At 39.8% G+C, this 17,333-nt stretch overlaps 2 protein-coding genes across 6 annotated transcripts in view; both read left to right on the forward strand.

Annotated features, from left to right (window-relative positions):
• The window catches only part of LOC113876092 (zinc finger protein 665-like), a 78,539-nt gene that overhangs the window by 14,024 nt on the left and 47,182 nt on the right, over nucleotides 1–17,333 (forward strand). For 2 of the 3 annotated variants that reach the window (XM_027514921.1, XM_027514919.1), the window contains exon 1: nucleotides 166–248. The exons of the other annotated variant lie outside the window; for it this stretch is intronic. The gene's annotated coding sequence lies outside the window, so the exon portion shown is untranslated. Of the gene's footprint in view, nucleotides 1–165; nucleotides 249–17,333 lie in introns of those variants that run through there. 3 annotated transcript variants of the gene reach the window in all.
• On the forward strand, nucleotides 165–11,184 carry LOC113876095 (zinc finger protein 665-like). 3 transcript variants are annotated; one of them, XM_027514935.1, is made up of 2 exons: nucleotides 165–248; nucleotides 6,136–10,245. In XM_027514935.1, the coding sequence occupies exons 1-2, from the start codon at nucleotides 215–217 to the stop codon at nucleotides 8,634–8,636; spliced, it is 2,535 nt and encodes an 844-aa protein (XP_027370736.1). In that variant the 5' UTR covers nucleotides 165–214; the 3' UTR covers nucleotides 8,637–10,245. The 3 variants fall into 3 exon arrangements, with proteins under 3 accessions (XP_027370736.1, XP_027370733.1, XP_027370734.1); XM_027514932.1 differs by having other exon boundaries at nucleotides 246–372; XM_027514933.1 differs by lacking the exon at nucleotides 165–248 and adding an exon at nucleotides 5,374–5,395 and having other exon boundaries at nucleotides 6,136–11,184.

Below are 17,333 nucleotides of genomic sequence, written 5' to 3' on the forward strand. Positions count from 1 at the left end.
CATGGATCTGTTAGAATACATACTTCAACCAAGTCAATCCTTACCCCTTACTACGCTTTCTCTTTTGCATGAAAATGAGAACTTTTCATGGCCGTTTTGGTGACGTGTGGTTTGATTTCAGAAACGACTGACCTCTGAGGATGTGGCCATCGAATTCACTCAGGAGGAGTGGGAATTCCTGGACCCTGCTCAGAGGGCCTTGTACAGGGATGTGATGCTGGAGACCTACAGGAACCTGCTGTCTGTGGGTGAGGATGACTTCCTTCCAGAGCTGCCCTTGGGTATCTACATTTTCCCTGTGTGCCCCTTGGGAGGCCCTGATGTCTTTCATCTGAGAGTTCTGGTGACTCGGGCGTGACACAGCTTCACAAGGTTAAATTGACGCTCTTCAGATGCTATGTCTGTTTCATGTCACTGGCTAAGGATCAAACCTGCACCCCCTGCATTGGAAATGCAGAGTCTTAACCACTGGATCACCAGGGGAGTCCCAGAATTTCTCTTTCGGATCTGAATATTATCTCCACATTGGAGCATGAGAAAAAGCTCTGGACAGTGGGGAGTGACGTAAAAATAGTCAAAAATACAACGTATGAAGAAAAACGAGTATCTCAAAAGGGCTTTTTCTTTCTGTTTCGGGTTGGGACAAGCTGGTGGATTGGATCCTCTGTGGTTCCAATGCATGCATGCATGCCAAGTCGCTTCAGCTGTGTCCGACTCTGTGCGACCCCATAGATGGCAGCCCACCTGGCTCCTCTGTCCCTGGGTTTCTCCAGGCGAGAATACTGGAATGGGTTGCCATTGCCTTCTCCACTTTTTAGGTATACTTAATTTACAATGTTGTGTTTCAGGTATATAGCAGTTTACAAGATACTTAATACAGTTCCCTGAGCTATATCGTAGGTTCTTGTTGTTTCTCTATTTTATATATATATATTAGTTTGTATATATTCAAACTCCAATTTATGTTTCCCTTTCCTGCCCACACCAGCATCCTGCCCTATCCCCTTTGGTATAGTTTGTTTTTTATGCTGGTGAGTTTATTTTGTGAATAAATTCATTTGTATCATTTGTTTCAGTTCAACACTTAATATACTATGATATTAGTCTTTCTCTGTATGATTTCACTTAGAATAATCCCTAAGTCTGTCTATATTTCTGCAAAAGGCATTACGTCATTGTGTTTTATGTGGTAGAGGTGGCAACCCACTCCATTGTTGTTTCCTGGAGCATTTCATGGACAGGGGAGTCTGGCAGGCTGCAGGCCATGGGGTCTTAAAGAGTTGGACACGGCTGAGCTGCTTTCACTTCACAATATTCCCTTGTATATATGTACCACATATTCTTTATCCCTTTGTCTATCAGTGGACATTTAGGTTGCTGCCATGTTTTGCCTGGTATAAATAGCGCTGCTAACAACATTGGGGTGCATGTGTCATTTTGAATTAGTTTTCATCCTTTCTGGATATATGCCCAGGATTGGAATTGCTGGTTCATGTGATAGCTCTATTTTTAGTTCTTTATGGAACCTCCATGCTATTCTCCAAAGTGGCAGTACCAATTTATGTTCCTTCCAACAGTGTATGAGGGTTCTCTTTTCTCCATACCCTCTCAAGCCTTTATTGTTTGTAGACTGTTTGATGGTGGTCATTCTCACCAGTGTGAGGTGATACAGTTTTGCGGTTTTGATTTGCGTTCTCTCATAAGTAGAGACGTCAAACATCTTTTCAGGTGACTGTTGGCCATCTGTTTGTCTCCTTTGGAGAAATACCTGTTTTGATCTTCTGCCCAGTTTTTGATTGCGTTGTTGTTTGTTTTGATATTAAGCTGTATGAAGTGTTTGTATATTTTGGAAATAAATCCCTTATAGGTAGCATCATTTGCATCTATAGTCTTCTAGTCCAAAAGTTGTGGTTTTGTTCTTTGCTTGGTTTCCTTTGCTTTGCAGACAGGTTTTGAATTTAATTAGGTCTCATTTGTTTGATTTTGCTTTTATTACCATGACTCTAAGATCCAAAAAAATTTTGCTGACATTTATGTCAGTGTTTTGCATTTGTTTTCCACTATGAATTTTATAGTATCTGGTCTTGCATTTAGATGTTTAATGCATTTTGAGTTTATTTTTGTATGTGGTGTTAGAGAATGTTGTAGTTTCATTCTTTTTCATGTAACTATCCATTTATCCCAGCATCACTTATTAAAGAGACTTCTTCATTCTGTATTCTTTCCTCCTTTGTTAGAGAATAATTGACTCTAAGTAAATTGGTTTATTTCTGGGTTTTCTATCCTGTTCTACCGATCTAAGTTTCTGTTTTGTGCCATTATCATACCACTTCCCTCCTGGCTCAGACGGTAAAGGGTCTGCCTACAATGCAGGAGACCCAGGTTCAATCCCTGGGTCAGGAAGATCTCCTGGAGAAGGAAATGGCAACCCACTTCAGTATTCTTGCCTGGAAAATCCCACGGACAGAAGAACCTGATAGGCTACAGTCCATGGGGTCGCAAAGAGTCGGACACAACTGAGCGACTTCACTTTCACTTTGATGACTGTCAGTTTGTAGTATAGTCTAAACTCAGGGAACATGACTCCTCCAGCTCTGTTCTTCCTTCTCAAGATCGTTTTAGATATCAAAGTCTTTTGTATTATGGTACAAATTAAGTTTTTCTTTGTTTTATGAAATACGTCATTGTTAATTTCGTAAGGGTTGCATTGAATATGTAGATTGCCTTGGATAGTATGGTCATTTTGACAGTGTTACTTCTTTCAATCTAAGAACATGGTATATATTTCCATCTGTTTGTGTCATCTTTCTATCAGTCATCAGCATCTTATAGTTTTATGAGTACAGTTCTTATGACTTTTTAGGTAGGTTTATTCCTTAGAGTTTTATTCTTTTCTCTGAGATGGTGAATGAGATTGTTTCATTAATTTCACTTTCTGATATATCATTGTTAGTGTATAGAATTGCAGCAGTTTTCTATATATTTTGTATCCAGCAATTTTACTCTGTTCATTGATAAGGTCTAGTAGTCATCTGTGGCATCTTGGGGATTTTCTGTGTGTAGCATCATAGTGACAGTTTTACTTCTTTCTTATTTTTTTAACTTGAATTCCTTTTTATTTCTTTTTCTCTTTTGATTATTGTGGTTAGGACTTCCAGAAATATTTCCAATAAAAGTGGCAATAGTGATCATTTTTGTCTTATACATTTTGTTAAGGGGAATGCTTTCAGTTTTTCCTTGTTGAGTATGATGTTAGATGTGTGTTTGACATATACAGTCTTAATTATGTTGAGGTAGGGTCCATCTCTGACAAGGCAATGGTACCCCACTCCAGTACTTTTGCCCGGAAAATCCCATGGACGGAGGAGGCTGGTAGGCTGCAGTCCATGGGGTTGCGAAGAGTCAGACACGACTGAGCAATTCACTTTCACTTTTCACTTTCATGCATTGGAGAAGGAAATGGCAACCCACTCCAGCATTCTTGCCTGGAGAATCCCAAGGACAGGGGAGCCTGGTAGGCTGCCGTCTATGGGGTTGAACAGAATCAGACATGACTGAAGCGACTTAGCAGCCACAGCAGCAGGGTCCATCCGTGCTGACTTTCTGAAGGGTTTTTATTATAAATGGCACTTGAATTTTGTCAAAACCTTTTCTGAATCTATTGATGATCATATGGTTTTTAGTCTTCAACTGTTAATGTGGTGTATCATAGTGATTAACTTGTGGATATTGAGAAATCTTTCATCCCTGCAATAAATCCCATTTGAACATGGTATGATCCTTTTATGTATTAGTAACTGTTTGAATCTGCTCTTTTGAACTCAGGGAAGGTCTAGGAGAATAATGCCTTTTTCTACAAAAAGGAGTTGGATGCCTAAGGAAGGCTTTTGTAACTGGGAAGGTCGTCCAGAGTCAATTTCAATCCCTCATTTTCTTTGATGCTCCTTGATCTTGAGATGAACATGTGTGGAAGAAGAAATGAAATAAATGTCCAAAAGAGAGGTTAATCATATTTGGCAGAGATACCCAGGTTTATATAGCCTTTTCCTGGATTTTCCTTCTGATTTCTGCTGATAAGATTCTTACACAATATCTGGGAATATTGTGTATGTTTTTCTTGAATATTAGCATTCCATTATAACTTACAAAATTCATGGTTGGATACATTGCATTGTAAATAGTATAACAGATATCATTCTGCTTTCTCCATATATCACAGTCACTTTTTAAAATCTCTCTTGTTTCTGTCCCATACCCATAGTATAATGCCCATAAACTTGCTGAACCAGTTCTTTTCTTTTAAGGTCAGTATATTTGTTTGCACTCTCAGTTATCTTCACAAAGACATGCGGTCACAAGCTGATATCTGACATAAAGCTATGTACCCTATGCTCCACACAGGCCCTTTCTTAGTCCTGACCATTCCTCACATAGTACCTTGATATGGATGGAAACACTGTTCTCAACTACCACATCCCTCCACCTTTTACATACTCTCACTGTAAAGATCTCTGGTCATTTATTGAACAAGTTTCTCAGGACATGACCTAAATCACTCTTTGCATCCATGATGACTCACAACCCATTTCGAGATTGGATGGTTGAATAATAGTTAAATGGACTACTTCTGTCTTGTATCTTCCTTGATATTTTCTTTCTAAGTTCCTTGTATTTTTTTTTAAATGTTTTCTAATCTATTCATTCGGTGGGTGGTCATGTTTACAAATAAGTTTTCTCAGTCTGTAGGTTCAGATTCATAACCTGCATCTCTTACCACTTTGTGCGCCATTTGGTGTGTCTCCTCCGCTGATTAGAGAAAAACATGTTAATTTACCTCAAGCCTTTTAAAGCAGATTAGTGCTGTCAGTTGGCTTGCAGTAGTGCATGTTTTATAGTAAATACTCAAAATTTTCTTCATGTTCTTTGTCATATGACTTTATCTACATATCTTTTTAAAATTTTATTAATTTTTTAATTGAAGGATTATTGCTTTACAGAATTTTGTTTTCTGTCAGACCTCAACTACATTATATCTTGTATGCTATTTACTTGCAACATTTTTCAGCAATATTGTGTCTGACCCTAGTCAATAAATACACAAAGCACCTGCTTTTTATTTATTATATTTTGGTGCCATTAAACTAGGTAATTAAGAATAGTGCATGGCTAGAGAGAAGCCTTCCTTGGTGGCTCAGTGGTAAAGAATTCACCTACCAATGCAGAAGATGCAGGTTTGATCCCTGAGTTAGGAAGATCCCGTGGAGAATGAAATGGCAACCCACTCCATTATTCTTGCCTGGGAATTCCCATGGACAGAGGAGTCCTGTGGGCTACAGTCCACGGGGTCGCAGAGTCAAATACGACTGAGTGACTGAACAACTGAACAACAACATAGGTAGGGATTGCTTTGGTTATTGAGTGTTAGAAAACTGGTGAATATTTTATGTCTTAATGTATATGTCATTTACAGATGATGGTCTTTTAGTGTGTATTCTGCAATACAGCTGACACATACTATTTGTTAACATTGTGAAATGCTTTTTCTTTTTTTGTACGTAGTTCTGTAGCAGATTTAGAAAACTATTGTTTCCAAAGAATTGTTTTAGTCATATTCTTCATTTTCTCATTTGTTTTCAATTGTAAACAACCAATTATGAATAGTTAATTATTAATTGGGTATGCTTGGTTTTAGATTATTTACTGTTACAATATATTATATATTGTTTAGAATTTATTTATGTACAGTAAGTATGCAGAACACAATAATAGTGTAATATTTTGCTTTTCAATTTGAGACAACTGTTGTTTGATACATTCCTAGGGGTCCTGGTAGAAGAATACTCTATTTTTGAGAGTTGGCCTAAGATTGCCCAACGTGAGTGTGTTTCACGTATGGTTTTTAAAACTAGGCTATCTTAACGGTGAATTTATGTTATCATGCTTTCTTTTTTTTTTTTTCATGCTTTCTTAAATTAAGAATTCTATTCATTTAGTTTTTCTAAAAACTTAATGTCATCATTGTGGTGTTTCACAACTTGGTGTAAGTATTACTTTTGGTGTAATATATATTCAACATGAAAGATTTATTTTTGAATTATTATGAGCAGGATACCTGTGGTTCTTTTTATCTTGTAGATATCTCTCCTACACATGTGATCAAGCATTTACAACCCAAAGGGAACAGTTATAAACGAGAAACATTCCAAACATTGATGCTGGGAAGACCTGAAAGCTGTGATATCAAACATTTTCATCTTTGGGAAAGTCAGGAAAATACGTGTGACTTTGAATGTCAGGGGAGAGATGACAAACAAAATTACAAAGGAACACCTGTAAGCCTTAATGGAAATATGCCTGATGGAATAGATTCACATGATGGAAAGGATGCAGGAATCAAGCCCTTTGGAAGTAGGCTTGGATTTAACTTTCAGGATAAACTGCAGATATTTCAAACTGGCAGGATAATTTCTGAATATAATGAAGTTGAGAGGTCTGTCAACAACAGTTTATCATTTTCACCACTTCAAACAATTCCTCCTTGTGCCCAAATCAGTGTTTCTAATATATATGGGAATGACTTTATAAATCCTTCAGTAGTAACGCAAGACCTCAAAGCACACAGGGAAAAATCTTACAAATGTGATGAGTGTGGCAAGGCCTTTCGTGTAAAGTCAACCCTTTTAAGTCATCAGACAGTTCATACTGGAGAGAAACCTTACAAATGTGATGAGTGTGGCAAGGCCTTTCGTTTAAAGTCAATCCTTTTAAGTCATCAGACAGTTCATACTGGAGAGAAACCTTACAAATGTGATGAGTGTGGCAAGGCCTTTCGTTTAAAGTCATTCCTTTTAACTCATCAGACAGTTCATACTGGAGAGAAACCTTACAAATGTGATGAGTGTGGCAAGGCCTTTCGTGCAAAGTCAACCCTTTTATCTCATCAGACAATACATACTGGAGAGAAACCTTACAAATGTAATGAGTGTGGCAAGGTCTTTACTCACAGCTCAAATCTCAGGAGACATCAGAAAATTCATACAGGACAGAAATTATTTAAATGTCATATATGTGACAAAGTCTTCAGCCGAAGTGAACACCTTGCTGGTCATCAGAGCGTTCATTCTGGAGAGAAACCTTACAAATGTAATGAGTGTGGCAAGCACTTTAATCAGCCTTCAAAGTTCATAAGTCATAAGAGATTACATACTGGAGAGAAACCTTACAAATGTGATGAGTGTGGCAAGGACTTTAGTCAACCTTCACAGTTCATAAGTCATAAGAGATTACATACTGGAGAGAAACCCTACAAATGTGATGAGTGTGGCAAGGACTTTCATGTAAAGTCAATCCTTTTAAGGCATCAGACAGTTCATACTGGAGAGAAACCTTACAAATGTGATGAGTGTGGCAAGGCCTTTCGTGTAAAGTCAATCCTTTTAAGTCATCAGACAGTTCATACTGGAGAGAAACCTTACAAATGTGATGAGTGTGGCAAGGCCTTTACTGACAGCTCAAACCTCAGGAGACATCAGAAAATTCATACAGGACAGAAATTATTTAAATGTGATATATGTTACAAAGTCTTCAGCGAAAGGGAACAGCTTGCTGGTCATCAGAGCGTTCATTCTGGAGAGAAACCTTACAAATGTGATGAGTGTGGCATCGCCTTTCATGTAAAGTCAATCCTTTTAAGGCATCAGACAGTTCATACTGGAGAGAAACCTTACAAATGTGATGAGTCTGGCAAGGCCTTTCATGTAAAGTCAACGCTTTTAAGGAATCAGAGAGTTCATACTGGAGAGAAACCTTACAAATGTGATGTGTGTGGCAAGGCCTTTAGTGAAAAGTCAGTCCTTTTAAGTCATCAGACAGTTCATACTGGAGAGAAACTTTACAAATGTGTTGAGTGTGGCAAGGCCTTTCGTGTAAAGGCAATCCTTTTAACTCATCAGACAGTTCATACTGAAGAGAAACCTTACAAATGTGATGAGTGTGGCACGGCCTTTCGTGTAAAGTCAATGCTTTTAAATCATCAGACAGTTCATACTGGAGAGAAACCTTACAAATGTGATGAGTGTGGCAAGGCCTTTCATGAAAAGTCAATCCTTTTCAGGCATCAGACAGTTCATACTGGAGAGAAACCTTACAAATGTGATGAGTGTGACAAGGCCTTTTGTGTAAAGTCAACACTTTTTAGACATCAGACAGTTCATACTGGACAGAAACCTTACAAATGTGATGAGTGTGGCAAGGCCTTTTGTATAAAGTCAATTCTTTTAAGTCATCAGAGAGTTCATACTGGAGAGAAACCTTACAAATGTGATGAGTGTAGCAAGGCCTTTCGTGTAAAGTCAACCCTTTTAAGGCATCAGACAGTTCATACTGGTGAGAAACCTTACAAATGTGATGAGTGTGGAAAAGTCTTCAGTCAAAAACCACATCTTCAACTTCACTGGAGAATTCATACTGGGGAAAGACCTTTCAGATGTGATGAGTGTGGCAAGTTCTTCAGTCGAAATTCACACCTTACAAGTCATCGCAGAATACATATAGAGCAACCTTTCAAATGTTTCAAGTGTGGAAAATCCTTTACTCAGGTCTCAGCACTCATTAAACATGAGAAAATCCATATATGAGAGAAATGTATGTGAATGTGGTATATGGTAGAAGTCTTCAAAATTCACACCCTACTGTTGGTCAGAAAATTCATTCTCCTGAGAAACCATACAAATATCATGAGTGTGGCAACATCTTAGGCTTCATCAGAAAATTCATACTGGATAGAAGCTAGATATATATGTATTTATTAGGTCTTTAGAACATGAATTCATTCTAGAAAGATTCCTCACCAATTTCACAGTTGTTAAAAAAAAAAAACCTATCCTCACAGCTCAACATCTCGCCAGTAGCATTAGAGTATTTATCCTGGAAAAAACACACAGCAATGTAATGTGTGTGGCAAGGATCTTACCCAAAAGTCACAAGATAGGAACATAGTGGAGCCATACTTCCCAGACTCAGTGGTTGTGGCAAATCCTTTACCTTTTTCACTATATGTATTCTCTGATGACTTTAATCCATGTACTCAGCAACTACAGTAAGTCCATATTTGAAAAGAAGCTGTAGAAATATTTTCGTGTAAAATAAACCTGAATTCTAACTCAGCAGAGATGATTCTTTGGGACAGTAGTCCACCATCTTTTTGGTCTCCTGGCTTTCTGAATAAAGTCACTATTCCTTGCCCAACAAGTAGTCTCTCAGTTTATTGGCCTGTTGTGTGGTGAGCTCTAAGAGCTTGGCTTTGGTAATACATTGATTAAACACATTTTCTACATGCATTTCCTAATGGTCTCTGGGAAGGAATCAGTGAGATGAAGGGGCCAACTTTATTAGATATGATTTGGTCACACCTGTATTTCCTGGAAACACACACAGCCTGAATTACGAGATTCAGCCGTGTGTGTGAATTAGCAACAGGGAGGGCGGAAAATAATGTAAAACTAGGACATGACTCATCATGGTCAGTAGGATCAGGAAGCCCTTCCATACATAGTCAAGCCTATCATAAAACATAAAACATATAATAATAGTATAAAACATTATAATAGAAAACACTATAATAATAGTTATAAAACATAACTATTCCTTTTGTTATAATCTGTTTCACACAAGCTTGTGTTCCCCTTTTTTTATAGCTATAGGGAACTTGCAGTTTAATAAGATTTTAAATTGTATACTTGTCTTAATCTGTTTCTTTGAAAAACGAATCCCTTTTGATTCTTGAATCTGGATGTAATCTATGGTTGCCAGTAGATCTTTAATGACACTGGGAAGAGGGTCCCATGGCAGGAGTTGCCTCCTGGCTATGCACTCAATTACTTTGATGATCTAAATGATTCATTGGGTGGTTAATTCTGGGCATTTTGGGATTAATAGCCATTTGCACTACTGCCACTGTTGCAGGCATTGCTTTACAAACCTCAGTTCAGATACACAACTTTATTCAAAATTGGACCAAAGATGCTCATACTATGTGGACCACTCAGGCTCAGGTAAATGAAGAAGTTCAAGATGAAATACAGGAAATAAAAACAGCCATCCAATGGGTCAGAGATCAATTAATAGATTTACAAAAACAAGTTATGCTAAGATGTGACTGGAATTCTACTCAATTTTGTATTACCCCTGTTCGGTTCAACTATAGTGCCTACTCTTGGGAACAAATAAAATTTCACTTGTAAAACATATGTGGTAACGCTTCCTTAAATGTACAATTATTACAAAAGGAAATCTTTGAAACCTTCTCTAAGAGTCTATCCTCTTCCAACAATTTGGAAACCTTAGCTGACCAGCTAGCTGATCAATTATCTGGGTTAGACCCTCGAGGATGGTTTCAAAGCATTACACATAGTAATGGATCTGGGACTATAACACTGATAATTATCCTGGTGATTATATTTGTAGTATACTGATGCCTTTCAACTAAAATTGTTCAAACTAAACAAACTCAATTGGCCCGGGCCTTTTTCACAAAAAGTATCTACAGTCACCCCCAATTATGAATAAATAAAAAAGGGGGAATTGTCAGGGGACGTTCAACTTTAAGGGACCCAATATGTTGCATTTTCTTCCTTTGTGTGCCATTTCTCAGAGACTCTGTTCCTTATCAGTTCCTTGAAAACAGGAATGAGCAGAGTTGCACGCAGTTCTTAGGACTTAGATCATGGGAAAGGGTACCTGCTTGGATTCCCTTCAGTGACTCCCTTCAGTGACCTTTTACTTACAGGACTATCCATTTTGTTGCAACTGATGGAATTTCATTTTTAATGGCTGAGTAATGATTTTATTGAAGGTATAAAAGCGTCTGTCTACAATGCGGGAGATCCAGGTTTGATCCCTGGGTCGGGAAGATCCCCTGGAAAAAGAAATGGCAATCCACTCCAATACTATTGCCTGGAAAATCCCATGGACAGAGGAGCCTGGAAGGCTACAGTCCATGGGGTGGCAAAGGGTTGGACATGCCTGAGCAACTTCACTTTGACTTTCAAGCATGCGTGTAGAAGTTCTTTAGTATAAGGTGAATGAGGGCCGTATAGAGTTACACCCATTTTCACCTGTTGCATGTGAGAAAAATCAATGCGTTCCTATTGCGGTATTAGTTGCCCTTCAGCATAAACATTTCCTAACACAAAAAAGGCAAGAAGATCATTGACCTCAGAGACTCGCGATTGCAAAGCCAGTACATCAGAAAGGCTTTGTCGTGAAGGACAATGAGTGGATCGTCTGTATTCATAAATATGAATGTGTGTTAGAAGCTTATTGTCAGCAAAAATGTATTGTTGATTTAGTGTCAGAGCATCAAAAGAATCATCATCAGATTAATTTTGTCCTCTAATTGAGGGGACCTTTGGTTTTGTGCCCGTTACAAGAGGAAGGGGAGGAGCACTTGGGACAGACGGAGCAGGGATGGTGGGAAAGTTTTGAAACATTTTATGTTGCTGTAATTGGGCCTTCTGTAGAGTCTTATCATCTAATTTATATTCATATAATGAGCATTCTGCTTGTTGACGAATATCGGGGGAGCTAGAATGGCCTTGAAATAGCAAGATCACGGCTTAAATGAAGGCCCACAAGGGCCAGAAATTTATTCGAGTATTTTCTCCCCGTCTTGCGGCTTGTTCAACATTTTCTTTAACCCAGCTTCAAATTTCTAAATCGAAACTGCCTTCATCAGGGAACCAGGGATTATATTTAATCATCCTTTGGAGACAAGCCTCTATCCATTGACGCAAAACCAACAGTCCTTGAACCTTAAATAAATGATGAAGTAAAGTAGAAAAGTGGTAGGGCTTTCCAGCCGTTTGTCGTATAACCCCGCACTTACCGACCTCCGTAGGTCCTAACAGTCGACTCCAGCCGCTTGCCAAGGGCATTCACCAGGTCCCTGTTCAGGCGCCACTTGTCACAGTCTTTGTAGACTGGAACCCGGGAACTGGAGTGGATGAGAAGAAGGAAGCAGGGTGACCCACATCTCAAAACAAGGGTGCTTTTTTTGCAGAAACACATGTTTATGTATCTTCATACAAGGCAGCTTTAGTCAGTAAAAAAATTGAGCAAAAACAAAGCCAAGCAAATAACAATCTTCAAAGGGCCAGAAAGCATTCCATATACTGAGGAATAGGGGCATAACTGAGTAATTACCTTTAAGTAAAATGTCACTGAAGGGAGTCACTGAAAGGAATCCAAGCAGGTGCCCTTTCTCATGATCTCAGTCCTGAGAACTGCACGCAGCTCTGCTCGTTCCTATTTTCCAGGAACTGGTAAGGAATAGAGACTCCTTGAGAAACAGCACACTAAAGAAGAAAATGCAACATATTGGATCCCTTAAAGTTGAACGTCCCCTGACACAGAGCAATTATTTTGAGCATCAGTTTGATCTGAACCAGGATATTATGTGTATGTGAATGAATCACATTTAACAGCTATCATTACCATTTGCTACTATTGTATTCAAAGAACTACATTCTGAATGTATCAAGGTTTCCTGTTTCCATGAATAAAATAGAAACCCTTATGTCACAACCCTGGATGAATGGTGTTTATTCGATCAACACAGTTTTCTCTCACTTCAGTACTTATAACAGAAGCTAAGAAGGCACCATTCGGCTCTCAGGTTTAAATAGTCTAGAACAATTTCTTGTCACCATGGAATCAAACAACATAAAATTTGGGGGTTACATAGTCATAACTTGTAACTAAAGTTACTCTCTCTACACTGTATGCCAGGACATTCATATGATTGTAATCCAAATAGCACAGCAGTGCATTTTAGACCGACTTCCATTACTATACAAAAATTGCATCAAATGAACTTAAAGGTCTCATCTGCTTTATTTTTATTTTTGGCTGTGCGGGGTCTTTGTTGCTACATGCAAGGTTTGTCTAGTTGCTGTGTGTGTTGGCTTTTCTTGTTGGGGAGCACAGCCTCTAGATGCGAGGGCTCAGTAGTTGCATCTCACAGGCTCTAAAGCATGGACTCAGTGGCTTCAGCACACACTGTTAATTGTCCTGTGGCATGTGGGATCTTCTCAGACCAAGGATGAAACCTGATGCTCTGCATTGACAGGCGGATTCTTAACCACTGAACCATTGGAGAAGTCCCTCATTAGCTTTATTGAATGATTCATGCATTGGCCAGAATTCAGCCTGGTAAGTGGGTGCTTCAAGGAGCCTGACACAGTGGACAGTCTCAGGATGTTGAGGGTATTTTCATGTGTATTGTGATTATGTATCTGTTACAGATTTTTGTCTTCTCCTTACTATGAAGTTTTTATTTAGATATGGGCTCTTGGTGTTTCTTAGACTTGGGTGACTGTTTCCTTTCCCAGATTAGTGTGGTTTCAGCTGTTTTCTCCTTGGAAGATCTTTCCTGTCTTCTTCTGGGACTCCTACAGGACAAATATTTGTGGCTTATTGTCCTAGAGGTCTTTTAAAATCTCCTCCTTTTGTTCTTTTTTATTCTGTTCAGTAGTGGTGATTTTCAGTACTCTTTCTTCTGGCTCACTGATGTGTTTTCTGCCTCATTTAGCCTGTTCTGATTCACTTTAGTTTCTTCTTCTTTTTTTTTAATTTCATTTACTATATTCCTCTGTTCTGTTTGGTTGGTTGTTATATTTTCTAAGTCTTCGTTAAATACTTCTCAGTTCTCAGGTCGTGCATTCTTCTCCCAAGTTCTTTGATCATGTTTACTACCATTACTCTGAACTCTTTCAGGTAGATTGTCTATCTCCACGTTACTTAGTTCTTCTGGGTTTTGTCTTGTTCCTCCCTCTGAAACATATTCCTCTGTCACCCTCGTTTTGTGTAAATTACTATTTGTATTTTTATCTGGTAGCATAGTTAGGTTTCTTGACCTTGGAGAAGTGGCCCTCTGAAGGAGATATCCCAGGCACCCTTATTCTGATCCAAGGGCCAGAGGACATCTGATCACACGGTGGTGTCCCACGGGTATTTGTGGACTCTGTTTGCAAGCTGTGGGACTCTACTTTTCTTGCTTTTGGTGTCTGCCCCCTGATGTGAAGAGCCAACTCATTGGAAAAGACCGTGATGCTGGGAAAGGTTGAGGACAGGAGGAAAAGGGGGCCACAGAGGACTAGAGGGATGGATGACATCACCGATTCAATGGATATGAGTTTGAGCAAACTCCAGGAGATGGTGAAAGACAGGGAAGCCTGCTTTACTACAGTCCAAGGGGGTAGCAAAGAGTTGGACACGGCTGAGCGGCTGACCAACAACCCTGCTGGGTGAGGCTGGTCTGGAGGCTTGTGCCTGCACAGTGATGGTTAGAACTGGGTCTTGACCGTTTGTGGGTACAGTTACATCAAAAGGCATGTGTACAGGAAGCCTTTGGACAGCCTGTCTGCTGATGGTTAGGGCTGCATCCTGGCCCTTTCATCCTTTGACCTTAGGGGCCCCATTGCTGTAGCCTACAGGTTCTGAGTGGATCCAGTGTCAGGCCACGATGGAGACTTTACGCAGATGAGTGCTCTCTGATAGTTCTGCCCTCAGGATCTGTGTCCCCACAGTGAGCCAGAGCCCACTCCCCACCCTCCAGAGATCCTTCAAGACCAGCAGGCAGGTCTCACCATCCAGGATCCTAGCAAATGATTCTGTTTTGCCCTTCATCTCAGCTTCGTCTCCATGTGCTTGAGGCTTCGTCTGCACCTGTTAAGAGTGAAGTCTCTGTTTTCCCCGTTCCTGTGGAGCTCTTGCAGTCAGGGCCCACTGGTCTTCAGAAGTAAATGTTAAAGATTGCTACTCGTTGATTCATGGGTTGGTCAGCATCCCACCTGGTAAATAACAGGTGCTCCCAGAAACTGTCTGTCATCTTTACACCAAGGGATATATGAATCAGTGGGTGGTTTTCAAACTTTTGTGACCTGAATATACTCATAAATGCCATGACGTGTACAAGGTAGGTGAAGCATAAACATGAAGAAGCTGAGTTTCTTTAGGGGTGGGGTTCACTTCCATGAAAAAACTGAAATCGCAAAATGGTGAAATGAAATGTTTAATTTGGGAGTTGGCTGTGATCAGGTGCTTGAAAGTCAAGTGAGTAGAGTTCCACAAGCACACAGTGAAGGGAATGACTATGGATTCCAACTGTATTTTGTCCTGCCGTTTCTCAGTGTTGTGTTCACATTCAGAGCCCGAAGATCTTGCAGAGAAACTGAGATGTGTTCTTGGCTCCCAACCGAAAATACTTTCGTTAATAACTCATGTTAAATTGGACTCAAATTCACTTTTATATCACAGTGTGCGAGTCCTTGTTTTAATGCTTTACGCATGCTATCTTTTTGAATTTGAGCTCCAAAATAAGTACTGATGTTCTTTCTCGTTTCCCAGATGAAGGAACTTGAATGGAACAAAAATCACCCCATCCCAGGAAGTGACTGAATGGGAGCTTGAATCCACGTTGTCTCACCTCAAAAAACTCGTCACCATGTTGCTACACTGAGGCCCAGGTTGTTGGCAATGCTACAGTAATTCTTGTTGCAATTGACAGGGCCGAGGTGCAGGCAGGCACAAAGCTTGGGACAAGTCACCTTGTCCCAGTTGTATTTCTGGGGGAACAGCTGAGGGGAGGCTCCCTGCGGTGGCACCTCAGGCAGCAGATAAGTGCAGGTGGACTCTGCATATAGTAATTCTGAGAGAGTAGGGCCATCCACCAGCGCTGTGCCCACAAAAATCAAATGCTGCTGGTCAGTTAGGATGACCTCAGTGTGTTTACAAACATCTGTTGGAAGAACTTAACAGAAAAACCTGAACAAAACTGGCCAATCCAATAAATATCTGTGTCCATTGGGCCACCTCCCAGAAGAAAAAGACAGGAATAAACATCTCAATCATGTATTTAGACTGTTTTTTTAAGACATAATTCTGTTGCACAGTTTAGTCTGTAGAATAGTAAAAATGTAACTTTTATACGCACCATGTGTGTATGCTAAGGTGCTATGGTTTTTCCAGTAGTCTTGTATGGATATGAGAGTTGGGTTATAAAGAAAGCTGAGCGCCGAAAAATTGATGCTTTTGAATTGTGTTGGAGAAGACTCTTGAGAGTCCCTTGGACTGCAAGGAGATCCATCCAACCAGTCCATCCTAAAGGAGATCAGTCCTGGGTGTTCATTGGAAGGACTGATGCTGAAGCTGAAACTCCAGTACTTTGGCACCTCATGTGAAGATTTAACTCATTGGAAAAGACTCTGATGCTGGGAGGGACTAGGGGCAGGAGGAGAAGGGGACGACAGAGGATGAGATGGCTGGATGGCATCACCGACTAGATGGATGTGAGTTTGTGTGAACTCTGGGAGTTGGTGATGGACAGGGAGGCCTGGTGTGCTGCAATTCATGGGGTTGCAAAGAGTTGGACTCGACTGACCTACTGAACTGAACTGACATAATTGGACAAGATTGTGGTTTCTGAGGTTTAGAAGATAAACATAAGTAAGAGTTGAAACACTTCGGAGTAACAATAATTTATTTTCTATTAGAAATCATATCATTTTAATGGAAGACTAAAACAGAAACTCTTGGCAGAACTCTATTAGCCTTTGCCCTGCTTCATTCTGTACTCCAAGGCCAAGTTTGCCTCTTACTCCAGGTGTTTCTTGACTTCCTACTTTTGCATTCCAGTCCCCTAAAATGAAAAGGACATCTTTTTTGGGTGTTAGTTCTAGAAGGTCTTGTAGGTCTTCATAGACCCGTTCAACTTCAGCTTCTTCAGCGTTACTCTTGGGGCATGGACTTGGATTACCATGATATTGAATGGTTTGCCTTGGAAACAAACAGAGATCATTCTGTCGTTTTTGAGATAGCATCCAAGTACTGCACTTTGGAATGCAACTCTTGTTGACTATGATGGCTACTCCATTTCTTCTAAGGGATTCCTGCCCACAGTAGTAGATATAATGGTCATCTGAGTTAAATTAACCCATTACAGTCCATCTTAGTTTGCTGATTCCTTGAATGTCGACGTTCACTCTTGCCATCTCCTGTTTGACCACTTCCAATTTGCCTTGATTCATGAACCTAACATTCCAGGTTCCTATGCAATATTGCTTTTTACAGTATTCAACCTTGCTTCTATCACCATTCCCATCCACAACTGGGTGTTTTTTCTTCTTTGGCTCCATCCCTTCGTTCTTTCTGGAGTTATTTCTCCACTGATCTCCAGTAGCATATTAGGCACCTACCAACCTAGGGAGTTCATCTTTCAGTGTCCTATCTTTTTGCCTTTTCATATGGTTCATGGGGTTCTCAAGGCAAGAATACTG

This window comes from Bos indicus x Bos taurus, chromosome 18, assembly GCF_003369695.1.
Source record: "Bos indicus x Bos taurus breed Angus x Brahman F1 hybrid chromosome 18, Bos_hybrid_MaternalHap_v2.0, whole genome shotgun sequence".
In the NCBI taxonomy this organism is placed as follows: Eukaryota; Metazoa; Chordata; class Mammalia; order Artiodactyla; family Bovidae; genus Bos; species Bos indicus x Bos taurus.

Excerpts from the sequence above, each read along its gene's own strand:
- LOC113876095 (XM_027514935.1), top strand. The coding sequence starts at position 215 with ATGCTGGAGACCTACAGGAACCTGCTGTCTGTGG. Across the intron at positions 249-6,135 it reads CAGGAACCTGCTGTCTGTGG|ATATCTCTCCTACACATGTG; the intron begins GTGAGGATGACT and ends TTTATCTTGTAG.